The sequence below is a fragment of the Tinamus guttatus genome, unplaced genomic scaffold, assembly GCF_059628265.1.
Source record: "Tinamus guttatus ecotype Peru unplaced genomic scaffold, ASM5962826v1 Tinamus_guttatus_pri_ptg000580l, whole genome shotgun sequence".
NCBI classification, from domain to species: domain Eukaryota; kingdom Metazoa; phylum Chordata; class Aves; order Tinamiformes; family Tinamidae; genus Tinamus; species Tinamus guttatus.
The window spans coordinates 1685096-1702789 of NW_028289114.1; the positions used below are offsets into that span (position 1 = coordinate 1685096).

Here is a 17694-nt window from a genome sequence, read left to right on the forward strand (position 1 = left end):
GAAACAGACTGCTGTTAGCCAACTCATCACATCACTGCTGGTGGTTAAACAACCTGCAAACCTGAAGTTTCTGCCCGCGTTCAGGTCTGCATAAGCCCAGAAAAGACACGAGAAAGACAAAAATACAAAATCTTACCAAGAACAAATGCCGAGGGTGCCATTTTTTTCCAGAAACTTTCATCAGTGTTCCCTCTTTAACAAAGATCTGAAGAGGAAAACAGTGGTTTATAATGCTGAGGCTTTATTCTGAAGTTTACTGAGAACAGAATATCTCTACCAGAAAAGGAGGAACCCTAACTACTGTCATCATCACAGGAAGAGATGAATACCTTGCACTTGTTTTTAGCCCAAGTCCTTAAGATTTCTCTTAGTCTTTACCAGGGCTAACCATACTGTTCTTCATGGCTTTCATTTGTATCTGTATCAAATGGGTTTTGGAAATCTACTTGTCAGACACCACTGTCACAGATCGCAAAACTAATAGGATCCCGACACAATCTTTTGTCTTTTAAAAAACATAAATACTGAAAATTCAGTTTTCAGCGTATTACATCTAAATAACCAGGTCTGTTTACATTGTCTCTACGTGTCTGCAAGCACAACAGTTTTATTCTTTCCTTGTCCATCCCTCTTATGACGATGTCTGTGGATAGTCCAGAATAACTGAACTATAGCAGTCATCAGTTCTGCTCTGATGGACAGTTTTCCATGCTAAAACAATTTAGATTCAAAGAGACCAATCCTTCAAAATCTGCGTGTTCGGTTTTATTAAAATATTCTCTGGCAAGAGCAAGTGGGAATGATAATGCTAGTGGTTGGCTGCCCTGTTGGCTGATGAAGATTCTCAGGAGTATGTATATCTTGAAATTCCTCCATTAATTTTGCTAAAGATTCTGTTGGACTGAGGGGAAATTTGGAGTTGCAGAATTCAACGAGATCTTTTGAAGCATAAAGGTGGTGGGGGCTGAAGAAGCTTAACAGACTTGATAGCCAAGGGAAATTTGCTTGTGTTGTGGATAGCAAGGCAAAGCTTCACATACTTCCACATTTCTATTTATATGTTGCTATAAAATGGTGTCTTGCACTAAAAGCAGCACTAAGGAATGATAAGAATAAATTTAAAACAAATAATTTCCCCTGATTTAAGGCTCTTGCTTACCCAAATAAAAAGGCCTTTCCAGCCTTCAAGTATGTCAGACCTTTCAACATGGATATGTGAAACACAGAACAGTGACTCCTCCAAAACACATGGTAATGGGGCAGCCTGGGTGGCTGGAGTGGTAAACCGAACGGCTGCGCTCTGTGAAAGCAGGGGCAATGCCTGTCTTCCCCGCTGTGATGCTCTTGGCATGTATCTTTGAGAACTGCCAGAGTGATGACAGAGTGACACAAGCCAGGTCCACAACTTTTATCACAGTGATTCAGTAAACAACACCTGTAGACATCTGAGATCTCACCATCCACACAGTCAGAAATAAAGCTGGCCAGAAACAATGCCCGTATCAGCATAGGTCTGCCTGCAGCACTCACCCTTCCTGGCTGGAGGAGGCTGCTCTGCCCCCTGACACTGTGCTGAATGTGCACCAGCTTCTGCAAGTTTTCCTAAGGAAGAGAAACAGCATTTAGCATTGGTGATTGTTCTTTAGACAAGCAGGCAAAGCCTCCTTCATTCTGTTTCACCATTTTATTTCTCTATCTAGGAGGTTACAGTGACACTGTAAAGTTAGATTTCAGAGAGAGAACTGGGCCCATGGAATTTAGGTTTAGAAAACCTTCTTCCAGCTTTTTGTGAAACCTGATGATCCGCATTCATGAATCTTGTGACCTTCAACATCTCTGTTACCTTTGCTATCTCTTTAATATCTCCTTTACACCTCAGTTCACCTTTGGAAAGGCTGTTCTAACCTTGTGCAGTTTTTAGGCATGTTTTTAGACTCTTTGATAACTTTCTTATCTGGGAACCAGTAAGCTGGAAACAAAGAGAAAGTGCATTATCTTCTCCAAAGGTATGTGCATTAGTGATATGACACACATAATCCAAAGCATGTTCTATTACTAGGGGATCATTATTAGTATTATCTGGAGGTTTATATCCCATACTAATGGATCAATGGCTTTGCACTAGAGGATTTGGAAGTTAACTACTAAACAAGTAATGAAACAGGGTCTGTCTTTTGTTGCTTTGCAAAGATCAGAAAGTTCGTTATCAAGCTCTGGTATTGTTACCTGCTTACCTGGGCCGAGAGCATAAGACAGAGTTACTGAACACTGGCATGTGATATGATTCTGAAAATACCCTGAAGATGGTATCTAAAATTAATCTAACTAAGCCTGTGTTCTCATGAAAGAGATGATGTCGAATGGAATATACAGAGGAGAAAGAAGGTATATTTCTACCTTTACAACAGGGCTAAAGTCATTTGAATTCACCTGCCTTATAGCAGGTGATGCTGCTAAAACCCAGGTTTGTAGGGCAGTATTCAGCTGTGGTTTTATCTGGTTAGCACAGCAGAATGGACTGCACAGCAGCAATGAGACATCAGTGGAATAAACCTAAAAGTTAGGACTCCTTTGTTCAAATTAGTCTTTCTGTCTTAAATCCTCAGTTACACACCTGGATAAACTACATACTAAGGGCCATATTTGCGCAGGGGAGAAAACAGCTTCATGGCCTAGCAGCCTTTTACGACAGTTTTCAGCTGTGGTAGATAATGGTCTGCTTTCCTGCTCTCTACTCAGTGGCATTAAGCTATTTCTGGGCTTATTTAGACAGTACTAGAGCGTACAGTGCAACCAGGGATATACTGTGTGACACAAATCAGTGTGGTCTATAAAGTCAGCTAATTAAGAAAGTAATCACAGATATCAGAAGGAGTATATCCATGTTAGCATGATAGTCTCTCAAGGCTAATTTACCCTGAATTTCAGCTAGCACAATCAATCAATTAGTTCATATCTCTGCTTGCTTTTTAAGATAAGCCTGAAATATCTCTGAATTTTACTACCTCAGTGAAATATTACACTTTTTTAGTGTTATGTTATTAATTCTGCCAAAGAAATGATTACTAAGTTCAGTTATTAATATGTAACCATCTATCAAACATGCATTGAGTGGCAGCAAGCTTTACCAGCATAGAAATGCATTGTGATGCTGCAACATTGCTGGCAGTTCAAGACCTTTTCAGCCATCAAGTATCTCCTTTGCATTGCAAGCAGTAACAAATGAAATTTTTCAGATCACTTCTGAAATACTGTGGGCCAGCAAAACGGAAACAGAATGTATAATCTAAGACTACGGGAAATACCAGGGATCATGGGACAGCTGACATTTGCAAAAGACAATTGCAAAAGACTAAAGGGTATTTTAGTTCTATTGAAACTTGTCAAATTGATAGCTTCTACAACAGAAATCCCTTCTTCATTTGCAAAAAGGGCAGTGCCCTCTTGGGAGCACTCTCCGGGCAAATGTTACTGCTAGTTACGAGGGTTTCTTCAAGAGTGACAGGAGAATTCCGTTACTGCAGCTCAGATGCATCCCTGCTTTTCTTTGGTCTGCTGGCAGGAGCGACTGTTACAATGCTGACCGTTGCAGTATGTGCACATGTTCATCAGGAAGCAGACAGGAATGTATCAGACTCATTTCCGGTAGGAAGTTGAACAGCCATCAGATGTGAGGGATTGTGGTGGGCAGCTGAGAGGGGTAGAATTTCCCTATGGTTCCCTTAAACTCCTTGATTATATGATTTTCTTAATTTCACTTAAAACTCTTATCATTCTCCTTCCAAAATCCTTTACAAGTTACAATTAAAAAATGAAAACAAAGCTCCCCCCAGTTAGTATTGCAGATGTGGGGTGGCTGAAAGCCATCTCTAGCCAGTTCAGCAGTGAACTGCAGCTTCTGTTAGGCAAGGAACATATTTTCGTTTTGTATAGGCGGGAGAACTGCTTCCCTGAGGAATTCAGCAGATGTTAATAGCAACAGTGATTTATAGCTCTTAGCATCTCAGGACCTCTAACAGATTGTAGAAGTTCACAAAATAATACAAATGCTACTTAGTTCAAGTAGTGAATGTCTCCTATAGATACTCTTAATGCTGTGTGGTGATGGTATACATTGTGCCTTCGCACATCTGTAAATTGTGAATAATAATTTTCTATTTGAGAAGAGCACTGTGGAAATAGTTGATATCATAATGTGTCTGAAAATCCTGGGTTAATAGTTTTCAGGAGAAAAAATGCTGTAGTGTTATTAGCATAAAAAAACAACAAAAAGCTGATAGTGAATTACTGAAACTCTGCAGAAAATGTGTATCGTAGTTCAGTGTTCCTGTCAGATTTTTGGAGTGCAATTTGATGAGTATATTGGCAGTAGGAATCTTTCCCCCTCCAGGTACATACCCAGTCTAAAATATTGCTTGGAACGTCATTCAGGTACATACCAAGTTATTAATGCTCCATTTCGAATGACATTATTTGGTTTGTTGTTGAGATATTAATTAAGGAAAACAGTCTCTGACATAGCAGAATATTTTAATTCTCCCCTTTGTGAACCCACAACATTCACAGAGATGAGAGATTTTATTTCATCTCTTCCTGATCACAATTTCCAAAAGAGCAGATTTGCTCTGATGATACGATAAAAAAAAAAAAAGTGTAAAAATCTTTGTGGAATTTGACAGACACTTTTAATAGCAATAATTAAACACACTATTGCATCTATAGAACTCAGAGGATCTGCTAATGTTCTTTGAATTAAAGCATGGCTTAGTGGAGATAAAAATCAATTCCATGGTAATGCAACACAGCAAATGCAATGCTTTTCTTTGAAATATGAAAAAAGCTAGAGGTTGACCACTGCCCAGCTGTTTGATGACAAATTGGTTGGATCTAATTGTGAGTCTTCTTTGTGTCCTGCTGTACATATTGTTCTGCCAGCCTTGCATAAAAGCTGTTCATTCCCTAGCAACAGGTTTCTGGGAATCTCCTTCAATCACACATGAGGTTTCAATCACACATGGGGTTTGTGAGATGCCCAGAGTACAGGTAAAGAACAAAGCCTAGGACTTCATTTAGTGTTAATCTCCCAGCATGATCCGAAACCAAACAAAATTCAACCATAGCAAAAAATTAGTCAATAAAAGATTTGTGAATGCTTTTATCAAACCAGTGCCTGGGTCCCAGTGGACCTGCAGTCAGTCCTAAGTAGGTGCCCTCTGCTGGTGTTTCAAGCACAAAGTGAACAACAAAGGAGATCAACATAGCTTACACTACTTGGCAAAGGTGTTCAGGATTCCTAGTTGCTGAATCACAGGTTGTTGCATTGGTTATACATGGTGTATATTTAAAACTTTTCCTTAGCAATTAGGAGGTATAAAAGAAAGATGATTTTAAGGTGAAGGTTTGGGGATATTGGGTTGTCACCAAGGCACATCAGCACTGCCATTGGGCTGATGTTACTGCATAAAGGGGGAACTTGTTTTCCACTAGATGCCGTGAGGAGAAACTTGGAAGAGAAAAGCAAAGATGGACTTGAAAAAAAAAAGAAAGTCCAGACTTCTTTGCAATTAGCACTAAATGAGAAAGCAGATTTAAATTTTGAGTTTTGGCCTTAAAAACCTTGATCTTTAGGATGTTCAAAATCTTGATACGCTCATGTGGTTTGAGATCGTCTCTGCATGAAAAGTGTACTAGTTGGGCTTCTTATTGATCTGCAGTAATTTTGCCACTGGCTTCAGGGAAAGCAGATGCAGAGCCTAAGTCTTTATTCCTAATGCTACCAAAAGGGGAAGGAAGCATATCTGCAAAGAAAATAGTATATAATTTTAATTGCCCATTTATCCCTTTCTGATATAAATACTAAAAGACTTGGAGTTTGTCTTTGGCCATGAGGAGATCATCACTGTACCTTGTGCTGTGATGCAGCTCGTGAAAACACAGGCCACGTTTATGGTCTCGGCAAACACATCAGACATAACTTTTAAACTTGAACAGCAGAGTTTTCCAGATGTGAGTAAAAGCTGAGGCTTTTGGCTCTCAGGTTCATCTACTGAAAAGAGCTGCTTCTACTTTTCCTCTGAACACAGCACAAAAGCTCTTTATTTTTAAAAAGATGAAGAGCATCTTCACTTCTGATTTCTTCATTACCTCCCAAGCTGTTGCAGAGAACGTCCTTCATCCAGCTTCACCTACATGGTTTTTCTAGGGTGAATTCACTGCTTCATCAAGCACCCTTGTGCTCCCCCTTCTCCACCAGCAGTGAGCAAAGGCATTAAAGGGAACACGCTGAATAAGCAGTGCTGGTGTGTGACTGTGGTGGGCCTCATGTCTTTCCTTGTCTGTCAGTTTCTGTACATTCTTTCCTTCAACTTTAAAATCCTATCTGAAAATAAACCCTTCTTCTTAAGGGCTGGTATGTCCTGTCGCTTTCTTCCCCTTGTCCACATTACTGCCCAGGTGTTTTCCACTGTGTCTCTTGGATTTCATGTTTTGACAGCTGAGTGATTATTAGCAACACTGTCCTCAGTAGATTAAATTATAAATAAATGTCTTAACTACGATGTGTAATTAACCATAGGGAGGGAGGTTTTCAATTGCAAACAAATCCTTAATTTAGCAGATACAAGCACAGCCAAATCCCAAGGCAGGATGCTAAAGTCTGCAATATTTAAGTGAGAAGTAAAATGTGATCAGCTTCCCAAAAGATATGATATATCACCATCACTTGGAATCAGTGTATCTAAATACTTGAGATTAGACAGCTTTTGAGAAAGAAACACAAGTGCAACCACTCATTATTGGGTGAAATGCAGGATGACTGGAATGAGATGCTTTGTCCTGACATCTGTGTGGTCACTAAGAAACCACCATAATGGTCAACATCATCAAGAACACAACTGCACTGATAACTCCCATAGTTATGCTCCTATGCTTGGTGGTCTGAAGGCATTGAGAGGAAGGCTTTAAAAATGGCGTTGTTAAGATTTTGGACTGTAGCATTTCTTGACGTTTCATTAAGCTATGAGGACTGTAGACACTTCTTACAAATTCCTTGAGCTGAATGCTGTGTCTGCAGCACTAAAGCTGCAAGGAGGTCCACCAAATTAAATGCCTGAGAAATTTGCTGTATCCAGTGTCTGATTACTGCCGTCTGTGCCTCTTAACATTGCTTCTTATTACTGTCAATAGCAAAACTTAGGTAAAAATGAGATCTAGATTCTTGGAAACAAATGATGATAAGGACAGTTATGTGCAAGCTACCTTGGCCAGTTGATTAGGACTGTAATACTGTGTGAGAGGTATTATTAAATTACACTGAACTGCTCAGTATTTTGGAAGGGTATTTAATTTACTTAGATGCCTAAATCTGTATTTACACAAGAGCTCTAACCTGGGAAAGTTTTGGTCAATTTGAGCTGATCTTTAACGGTGTAAATTAGGACCTGTTCTTCTGAAGTAAAATGTAAGTCCAGACTCTTGAAGTCATGTGAATGAGCTTGGAAGATGTCTCAGGTAGCACACCTGTGCTGTCTTTAAGATTGCATATCTAAAAACATCACATGCTAGAAACAGAATTATGAAAATTTATGACTTCATTGCTCCATATGCCTTTCCAACAACTTTAGGCAGGAAAAGACTGTGATTCATGCCACATCAGCTTGGATCTTGTACAGCTTCATTAATGGGCCTAGACCTACTCCAGCACTATAAACCAGAGCTGTACAAATGCTTGAGTGTCACCTCAAGGAGGCTTCAGAATTAACAGATTTGCATTCACTGCAGTAGATGTGCCAAAAAATGCTATTGTTCAGACTGAGTATGGTGGGACTTACCCCTTGGAGCATGCTGTCATTGGCTCGGTCTGTGATTTCAGAGACAATGAGTAAGGCAGCTAAGAGATGAAGCAAAACAAAGAACATAAATCACAAATGAGATGAGGAAGAATAACCCAAATCCATTCTATATACAAGAGCATCTTTAAACTCCTCGAAGTCTCAAGCCACTCCTTGCATTCCTTTGGCACCTTCAGGATGGAACTGCCTGGCAAATTTAGGACACAACAGTGCTGTCTATTCCCCGCTCCTTCATCCTTCTCTTGTGCAAAATTTTGTTCGTGATGGTGCTGTGCAGGTGAGCTTGTGAAGTCTCCTTTGTGTGTCTAGACTGGCACAGAATAATTTTGTGGCATTTTCCAGTTGCAGATTTTTGACAGTTTGAGTTTGTGGCAGCGAGAATATTGTGTAGCCTAGCTTTAGCCATCCAAAAATTTGGTTGTCCTTTGCTGTCAAGGGAGAGGACAGGTTCATCCGTTTTTGATAGAAGTGTATATGAGGTGATGATGTGAATGAACTTCTGGAGTTGCCACTGGCAAATAACATGGGCTAGGCCACATTCAGTGGCTGTGAGGAAAATGGTATAAGACCACTCAGGTCCTTATCTTAAATCTCTTCACCTATGAAACAAGATGTCCTGCCCATTCCTGGACATCAGCTGGGAGCTTACTGGGCAGAAATGTGCCAGGTGTGTGCTAACAACAGAATGGCAAATGTGGCCCCATGGCTCGAACATCTGCCCTAGCTCTGTTCAGTTTGCTGGTATAGCTGAAATCCCACTGTCACTGACTGGGGCCTAGACTAGGTTTTGCGCCAGTGAGAGTTGCAGATCTCCTTGCTATGAGTTGGTTTGGGTACGCACCCAGTATAATAGAGGGGTGGACTGGTTTTGTTAATGCAACATTATTCTTTCTTACCCTAGCATGAAGCTACTCCCACTGAGGGCAAGGCTATCCTACCTTCCACTTCAATGGGAGTAAGCAAATTCTGCTTTACCCTTCTGATGTGGTAGGAAGGATGATACCAACAACTGAAAATCTGGATTAGTTATTGATTAGACAGAACTGGTTTTAAAGCACTGTCTTTCAAGTATACATGGGCTTAAGGAATACAGAGATAGAGACGCATGATTCAAACCTCCTGGGTGGCTCCAAAGTTGAACAGTACAGACAGAATCAGGTATGGCCTGGATAATGATGTACAGACCAGCAGATTGAACCAACCCATTTGCAGTGCAAGTATGGGTGGAGCCAAAGAAGTCTAGGCTTTTTCTGCTGTCTAGGGCCAAACTACAGTATTTGTACCATACTTCTATACATAATCATTTCTTCTGTGTGCTCACCATGCCAAAACTAAAGGAAGCCCACAAATTTCAATGGAAAAAGGTTCTTACTGTAAATAATTTATCTAAATGAGTTCTAATAGTTCTTATATCTAACTCAAGATATATTAACTTGAGATCTTGAAAATATGCCTCTTCCACATACTCTTGATGTAGATCGCACACATGGTTAGAAGGAGAATTAGCAAAGGAGAATTTCTGTTCTGCCTATTTTGTTTTACCTTGCGTGGCTTCATATTCTGTAGAGTCAGGGCAAAGATTATTCAAGTAATCTGTAGAAAACAATCAAACACAGATATCCAGTAATCAGAATGAGTATCCTCATAATCTGGAGTTGTATTACCAAAAACAAAAAAACCTGAAGGTCCCCTTCATTTCTGCATAATTAAATGTATATAATCTCTTTACAAATTGAAACTCATCTTTGCATTCTGTTTTGAGATCTTGCTTTGAATCAAATCTGCGCTCATCACATAACTTGGCAAGTATAAACAAACAAACAAACAGAGGGACAAAAATATTTCCTTGTTTTTCAGTCAAGAGAAATGCTGAGAAGCACTGCTTTACTAATAGCTGCTCTTTTCATAAATGCTGTTTTCTCATCTAAATGAGTGGTGTTTGCAACAATGACTGATTCTCTTTATTAAGAGAAAATTAATTGTCTGTTCACAGGAAGTAGATTCTGGTTCTATAGATGCAGGTTTCTGTGGTTACTGTTGAACTCAATCGCATTTTGACATTAGGTTCTGTAAATGACACAGAAGTAGGACTTATTTTTATAGGAATTACGTTTAAGTTATCTACGAACTTTTAACCTGTCAGCCTTACCTGGCCTACTTGACATAGATCATCTGTCTCTTCTCTGTGAGGAACTTTTTATGCCTTTAGTGACTGTAGTGAGAGTGCCACCATGTATGAAGCCCAATCCTGAAATACTTCATTCTTATCTCTTTGATGAATCCAGAGTCCTAAATTCTGCATTCAAGAACCAGGCCTATGTGCTGTAGGTGATGCTGATCACAGAGACCTTTGAGTGTCCTATCCATTATGCATGCAGTTTTCCAATGTTGTCCCCTCCTTACTGCCCTGATTTGTACCTGCTCTAACCTGACTTCAGGAAAGAGTCTGTCTGCACCCATTAAGGCAGAAAGTTTTTGTGTGGTATTGTCAGGCAGTATCAGTGTTCCTTCTCGCAGTTGGGAGCTCTGTTCATGGCTTGGTTCATTTAACTGAACCTTTTGGCTGTAGTGCAGTAACTGGCAACCAACATCCTGATAAAATACCATTCCTTATCTGTTAGAAGCAGACAGTTCTGAATACGCAAGAGCACCTACATCTACATATGTAGATACAATTTTGTGGTGCATGGAGAAACTTACGGACTACACAATTCCTGTCGTATTCCAATTCCACAGAGGGGCTGTTGTTTTTCAGGTGAAGAACTACAGTAGCAGTTCTGGAATATGATGAAATTCCCTCATTCCCTATCCATTATTCCTTTGTGCACACAAAACCATCCAGGGGACTAGAAAGCTTTCACCTTCCTAGTTAGTGCCAGTACCTGGAGCAAGGAGTAGCTAAAGCTCCTTCAAGCATGGAGGGGACATCCAATCACTGGGGTTGCACTCATACACTTCTGACTCTCTCACAAATTTATATTTGCAATTTACCTTGTGGACCATGGAGATGGACACAGAAAGTGGAGTGTGCTGGGGATATTTGTGACGGGGACGTGCATTTTCTCAGATGCCGTGTTTTTGTGTATCCACTGAAAACACTGTAAAAACCATGTGAGACAGCTAAGTATTTCAAGCTGCCAGGCTGCAAAGTTGCCCTTAATGTAGACACACCCAGAGAGGGAAGCAAATCAGACCAAAAAAAAAAAAAAAAAAAAAAAAACTATTGGCATCTGGTGTTCATTTGTATTGCTGTGACTAAAAAAGCAAAAACTGTTGTGAAAAATGAGTTGCATCCTTGATCAAAGTGTCTGGAACAAGATGAAACTATCACTGACTTGTGCTGTGAATAGCAATTCGTATGGTCCGTTTATTCTTCTGCATTTATAGGAGTCACTTCTAATATGCTGTGTCTTTCATCAGCTGTTGAATATGGGCATGGTTTATGGCTTCCTTTTTACTGTCCTATACATAACTCATCTTACATCTCTCTCTACCCACACAATACATATTCCCCAAACAGTTCTTCATCTTTATGTCTATGTATTCCTGTTTTCTCTTGGTTTCTTGTGTTTCAATCTGTCAAATTTACTGGGCAACACTGAAGTTTGTTGTTAAATTTCACCACTTCTTTCTTCAGCCAGCTCATTAGCAAAAACCTAAACTTCACAAATCTTGCCGAGGGCTCCATCCTTCTCCAACAAAACTACTCTTTTCCCAGGCCCAGACCTGCTACGTTTTCTGTGACTAGCAGGGAATGAGCCACAGGAAAGAACAAATGTCAGAAGATGCAGCTAGAGAGACCTCAGGTGGGAGTGATGTATCCAGTGCTGAAGTGGTGGTGTTATTACAGGCAACATACAAATCTGAACCTCTGCTTGGACTTTTCTACAATGCAGGGAAATTTGTCTGGGATTTTCACTTGAAGTCATTGCTAGTCTTTGGTGTATAGTGCATGTGGAGTATAGGGTGCAGTGCTGAATACAAATGCTTTGTTGATAAGAGTAGAAGGAGACAGTGCTTTGTCACTCCATGACTGTGTACACAGTGCTAGGGGCCTCCCCTTTCTGGGAACTGCAGTCCCCCTACTGCCTCTGATAATTACCCTTGATGTAAATAAAATCAAACTTGTCAAGTGGCAGTGAGGTTTCTGAACTCTGCCTCTCTTCTTTCATGGAAGGGTAAAGCCAGAAAGGAGGGGCTAAAAGCACTTGACTTAACAGTTTTGAGTGACCTTTCAGTGTGGTCATGCTGTAGGTTCCTTTCCAGGCTCCCTGACATTTCCTGAATCTGCGATTAATCAGATTGAAGTTCCCAAGAAATCTACAGTTTCTGCCGCTATATTTTAGCTGTCTTGGCATTGGCATGCAGCACAAAGGGAGCACAAGCCATCACAGGCAGGGTTTCACTGTAGTACCTTTGAGAGCAGTTTGGTTTTACTGACCTGTCAGCAGCACATGGTACTGGAAAACACGCTGCACCACTTTCAGAAGCTGATGCTTCACACTCTGTGGGCTGTCACCAGAGTTCTGCTGTCCTCCGGAGAGGGAAGAGGGAACAAAAATCAGGAATGTGAGCTCAAGACCAAACTGTCCCTCTTCCACCTAATGTGTCCCTTGAAAGTTTGATACCAGTTGCATGCACAGGCTCCACTGAGCCAATTCAATTTATCCAGCTCTTCAGGGACATAGTCTTTTTGACTAAAAATAGCTATGAATGGCAGCTTATTTCCTATGGCATCATTCGCAAAACAGTTTGAACTTGGAGGGAAAAGGAAGGAATGTGAATGCCAAATAGATTAAAGATTGAATAAAGATTTTAGGTGCTGTCTCTAGAGCCAGGGAAGCAGATCTCAGTGGAACTCGTTGCCTTTTTTCTTCTCTCTGCAATTTAGTGTCTTATTTCAAGACATAAGAACTGAGCAAAATAAAAGAAGAATCCCCCGTAGCTATAGAGTCTTATTGTAGCAAAATAAAGGGAAACTGTGATACAATTTAACCCTCCCATGGAAAAGATGTACCAGTTTTCTCTTTGCCTTGTCTTTTTATATTCAACCCATTGCAGAGAGTCTCATACGGGCTCAGTTAAAATATATAACTTAGAGTATAACTGTTAAGTTTCATTACATTGCTGCAAAGCCAAAAGCAAACCGCAGAAGTCAGTCCTGAAAAGTCCCTGCATGTCCAGAGCGACCAAGAAATGGGTCCAAAACCCAGTCAAGTTTCACAGGGTTTCAGTGTTCGTTGACCTACATATCCACAGTGTTTGACACTTCTGAAGAGAGGCAGGGTGAAAGGGAGTCTAGGGAGCTAACTATACAAAAGAAGACTGACAAAGAACAGGGTTTTCCAAGGCAGCAGAGGTGTTGCTTGTTACTGTATTACTCCTGTGACTGAACTCACCAAATGTGTGTTCACAGTTGCACTCGGGATTCCCAGGCCCCCATACTCAAGTCAAAGATGTCCAAAGTACAATCTCTAAACCAAGTTGATGAGCTTGGAAGCTAACAGTACTCATGCTTTAAAAATACAATAAGATCTGAGAAATACCTCCCTTGCATGTGTGTGCATGTACATGCTTTTTGCAGGTATTGCAAGAAGGAAAAAAAAATCAGAGCTCACTGATACTAGGGCAAAATCCTACTCATCTTTTCCTAGCAAAAGCTCCATCTATTTAGAAATAGGAGCTAATCCGCAGGGTTGATAATTAAGACATGAGCATGCAGGCAGGTGGCTGGAAGGAATGCTAGAAACAGTGACCATCAGCAGAAACCTTGTATTTACCAAGTTCCTGTTCAGAGAGACATGAGTCAGGAGAGCTCCCTTTAGTTGCTAACAGGAAATAACTATGGTAGCTTCAAGGTGTCTTCATAAATGCTGACAGATCTTTTCATAAATGGTGGCTTTAGAAATGAATTCTCATTAATGTTTTACATGTGTTGCAGATTAAAACACAGCCCATATGCCATAGAACTAGCATTTGAAAGAAACTTTCAAGTGCAATCATTAATGCATGTGCACAGCACCCTGCCACCTGAGTACACATTGTTATTCCTCATATCAGATAAAGATGATAAGAAGCAGGGGTTTTAGATGCCCAGCAAAACAGCATGACTTTTAACCCTTTTCGCTGAGCTGAACATTCCCATCAACATAGGAGTTTATGCTTTTAAAGTGATGAGACCTGGCTGCATTGTTGGTGCCTAAAAATGTAATCAAGCATCATGGCTTGAATTTTCCGTCACTTGCATTATGATCTTTTTTCCCGTCATTCCAGCACAGATGAGTGAGCTAACGCAACTGGAAAGTGTTTCTTTCTTACTGATAAAGACCCAGCAGTTGCAGACTATCGAAGGTGTTCATTTGTATTGTATCGAAGGGTTCTAGATGAACAGATCCCTGTATTTATCTAGCAAGCAGACTTTCTTCTTCCTTCCTTTGCAGTGTGATTTGTTGTCTGTCACAACAGCCATTTAAAAATGTAAATTCACTTGTAAAGAGGAGATGGAAAATGCAGTGAGAAAGATATAACAAATATTAACAATAATAGATATCAAGTTTCATACATGCTCAGGGAGGTTAATACTTTATATTAATGTATATTAATTTGAATAGGAAATTACTCCATTACATGCATATATGAGCAAAGTATACTCAGCTATAGATTGAGCTGTAGACTCACACACTTAGAATTCTGCACACAAACACATAGGGACGTGTGGGCAACAGATGCAGACCCAGAAACACATTGTGCACACATGAACATCAGTTTTATCACCAGGATGTGAGGAGAACTTTTCTCCTGCTCTACTGTGTGTGAACACTGGTGGAGTTGCAGGCAGGAGTGTCTATGACTAAGCCATGTGACACACTATGTATTAATGCAGGTAAAGAGTCAAGAGGGCCTTACCTCAAATTCACGAATGATGGTAGCCAATTGGGAATATTTAAGGCAAGTTTCATCCACCAAAGCCAAATTCCTATCAAACTGTGTAATGTATGCAGTGTGGTGATTGAACCTTGATTTTCTGGAGAGAAAAACATCAGCAACCCTCTGGTGTTCCTCCCTAAGAAGAAAAGAACAACCAGATAATTACTAAGAAAGAAAAGAATAAAAGGAATAAGTAAGGAGGAAAGGAAAGGAAAGGAAAGGAAAGGAAAGGAAAGGAAAGGAAAGGAAAGGAAAGGAAAGGAAAGGAAAGGAAAGGAAAGGAAAGGAAAGGAAAGGAAAGGAAAGGAGAGGGGAGCGGAGGGGAGGGGAGGGGAGGGGAGGGGAGGGGAGGGGAGGGTAGAAAGGAAGAAGGTTCCCTACTTCATTCTCATTACAACAGTTCTGCCCATTGGCTAATGACATCATGCAGCTAATGCTTACATTACATGGTGAAAAAGCAACAATAATGTACTGGCCAGCAAAACACGTTGCTATAGAATGGGCCCAGTGTGAGGCTGATCCCTAGGCTGATCCCTAATCACAACATTGCCTAGGTAGCAGGTAGGATGTCTGCTTTGTGGACCCAGCTCTAAATAGACCTTGCAGCTGCTGCAGGGCTCTGAGTAATGGTATGAATAATATCATGTTTTCAGTTATAATATGTCATAATTTCTCTTTCATTGCCCATTGCTCAGCACTGCTTAACTATCAGCCATCTCAGCACCAGGCAGCACAGTATTCAATATTTATGAAGCACATAAAAGGAGAGATCAGGTCAAAATCCGAGACTGAAAAAGAGCACATGTACTTAAAAGGGAAACCAGAATTCCTGGGGATATCATAGCACCAGAGCATCTGGGGGAGTGCAGGCATTGAGGGGAGTGCAGGAATGAGGAAGGACTTCCTGGAAGGAATGAGGGTGGCAGTGAACTGGGAACCTGTAGTAGTGCTGCCCGGTGCAGTATGTGATACTGTTGTGTTGAGGCAGTGACCCTTGAGCTGTGCCAGTGTTGCCGCAGAAAACAGGGAGCGTGCTGCTGTATTAGAGTATGGCTATGACGTCTTCAGGCACAAGTCATTCTGGATTTCATCTACTGCTGCTGGAAACACCAACTCTGTGTTGATGTTCACAGTCGTTGTTTGATGTTCACAATTGGGAGCACAATCTCCTGACGGGATATTTTTAAGCTTTTCTGCAGTTCATAACATGACCTTGGAGGACACAAACCAATATAAAGCTTCCTTTAACTTGATGAACCCTTTGATTTGAAAGTTCAGAGCTCATCAGTAGAGCTGTGCACTGAATTTAAGATTGTTTCTGAAAAGTTTTCCTGATTTAGTTGACTTCATTAACTGTTCCATGGAAGTACTGGCGTAAGGCAGCCACAGTCAGAGCTGCTTGGTGGAGCCCCCTGGGGTGGCAGTACCAGGCTATGCAGTCTGTCATGTGCTGTTGGAGACAGAATAGTTTAGTCTAGGCTGTGGGCTGTGTTGGCTGCTGTAGGTGTAATAGGCTTGGTACTGCAGAGGCAATTCATTTTAGGCAGTCTTTTCCTAACAGTTTGATAGACTGAGACCTAATTAGCCAGGATTAAGTCAGAGGTCTCTTTAACTAAAAGAGCTTGGAGCTTTTTCTGTCTTAGGCAGGGCCTTATTCTTTCATGGAAATGCTTTGCCCCAGTAGGATGTTTGGCTTAGGTGGAGTCCCTCAGCCAGCTGACTGTCTGTTTGGCTTGGAAGCTCAGTCTGCACAGAGCCTTGCCTTGACTCTGGAGCGAGGGGCTGACCCTTGTCTGAGAGCTACACAAACGCTGTGAAGATTTTTTGTAAGAGAATCTTTTTCGTTAAGATCAGTTCTGGTGCCTCTGCCTCTCAGTTTGAATATTTCATCTGCAGGCCATGCTTACCCTCTGATGAAAGTTTCAAATTGAACTCATTAAGCATACAAAGTGAAGCAAGAAATGGTACTGTTCATGAAGCACTCTGGGCTCACACTGACAGGCTGGGATGCTTTGGAGCCATGGATTGTGTATATGGGCTTGCCTTCATCAGTCCGGGAGCATGTGCTGTGTTTGTACCTGGGGGTATAAACCAGCACTACACAAACGTTTCAGTATTTGGTTTCTCAATCTGATTGCTTCCTGCCTGGCCAAAATCTGCCAAAGGAGTTAAGGTTTTTCTTTCATCTTTGCTGGAAACCCATTCTTGCTACAAGTCAGGGGAATTCTGAGCTATGGGGAAGATACATCAAGGCCATCAAAATGCCATTCCTTACCATTTAAAGACTCTTTCTTCCAGTTCTCCCAGAATCTCTTGATGTAATTCATAAATTGCAGGGATTTCACTTAAGCCTTGCTTGAGTTTAACCTCTTCTTGTTCATTCTCATCTTCTTTCCCAATCACTTGCAAGATACCTTCATACAAATTCTGTGAACAGCAACACAGAAATTAGGCAACCAGAGCATGGAACATGCTTTCTCCATCCATGTTTCACATACATTTTTGACTGAATTCCACAGTGCTGCCAAACCCAAATTGACCGCTTCGTCTTACCAAGCCTTTATGTATACAGTGAGTTTAGTGTCTTTGGTACCTCATTTTTCTAATGTTTTGTACCTAGAAATACAGTTCAGAAAGTCGAAGGACGTGATTATCCCATCACCTCATGAGTTCACCAGCTTGTTATGAAAATGGTCAAATTCTGCATGTCTTACATTAAAACAGACAATACTAGTCCCTGAATCATATGTATTCATCAGATGGAGAGGAAGAAGCTATAAATTCAAGCTATGGAGCAAATCATTTTCCATGTGAAACCTAACAGAGACAGAGACCGTTTTTTCCCCCCCTCAATAGTAAATACCTTTAGAATGACTTTGATCCTGAAGTGGTTTATAGATTATCTGTGCACAGGAGT

The 17694-nt window shown here is 40.8% G+C and overlaps 1 protein-coding gene across 1 annotated transcript in view; it reads right to left on the reverse strand.

Moving 5' to 3' along the window:
- Nucleotides 1-17694, reverse strand: part of FGD5 (FYVE, RhoGEF and PH domain containing 5) — an 82136-nt gene that overhangs the window by 18321 nt on the left and 46121 nt on the right. The window contains exons 5-11 of the mRNA XM_010221394.2: nucleotides 17053-17204; nucleotides 14757-14913; nucleotides 12292-12379; nucleotides 9393-9443; nucleotides 7830-7888; nucleotides 1531-1602; nucleotides 137-205 (exon numbers count right to left, since the gene is read on the reverse strand). Coding sequence (XP_010219696.2) covers nucleotides 137-205; nucleotides 1531-1602; nucleotides 7830-7888; nucleotides 9393-9443; nucleotides 12292-12379; nucleotides 14757-14913; nucleotides 17053-17204 — 648 coding nt within the window. The remainder of the gene's footprint in view (nucleotides 1-136; nucleotides 206-1530; nucleotides 1603-7829; nucleotides 7889-9392; nucleotides 9444-12291; nucleotides 12380-14756; nucleotides 14914-17052; nucleotides 17205-17694) is intronic.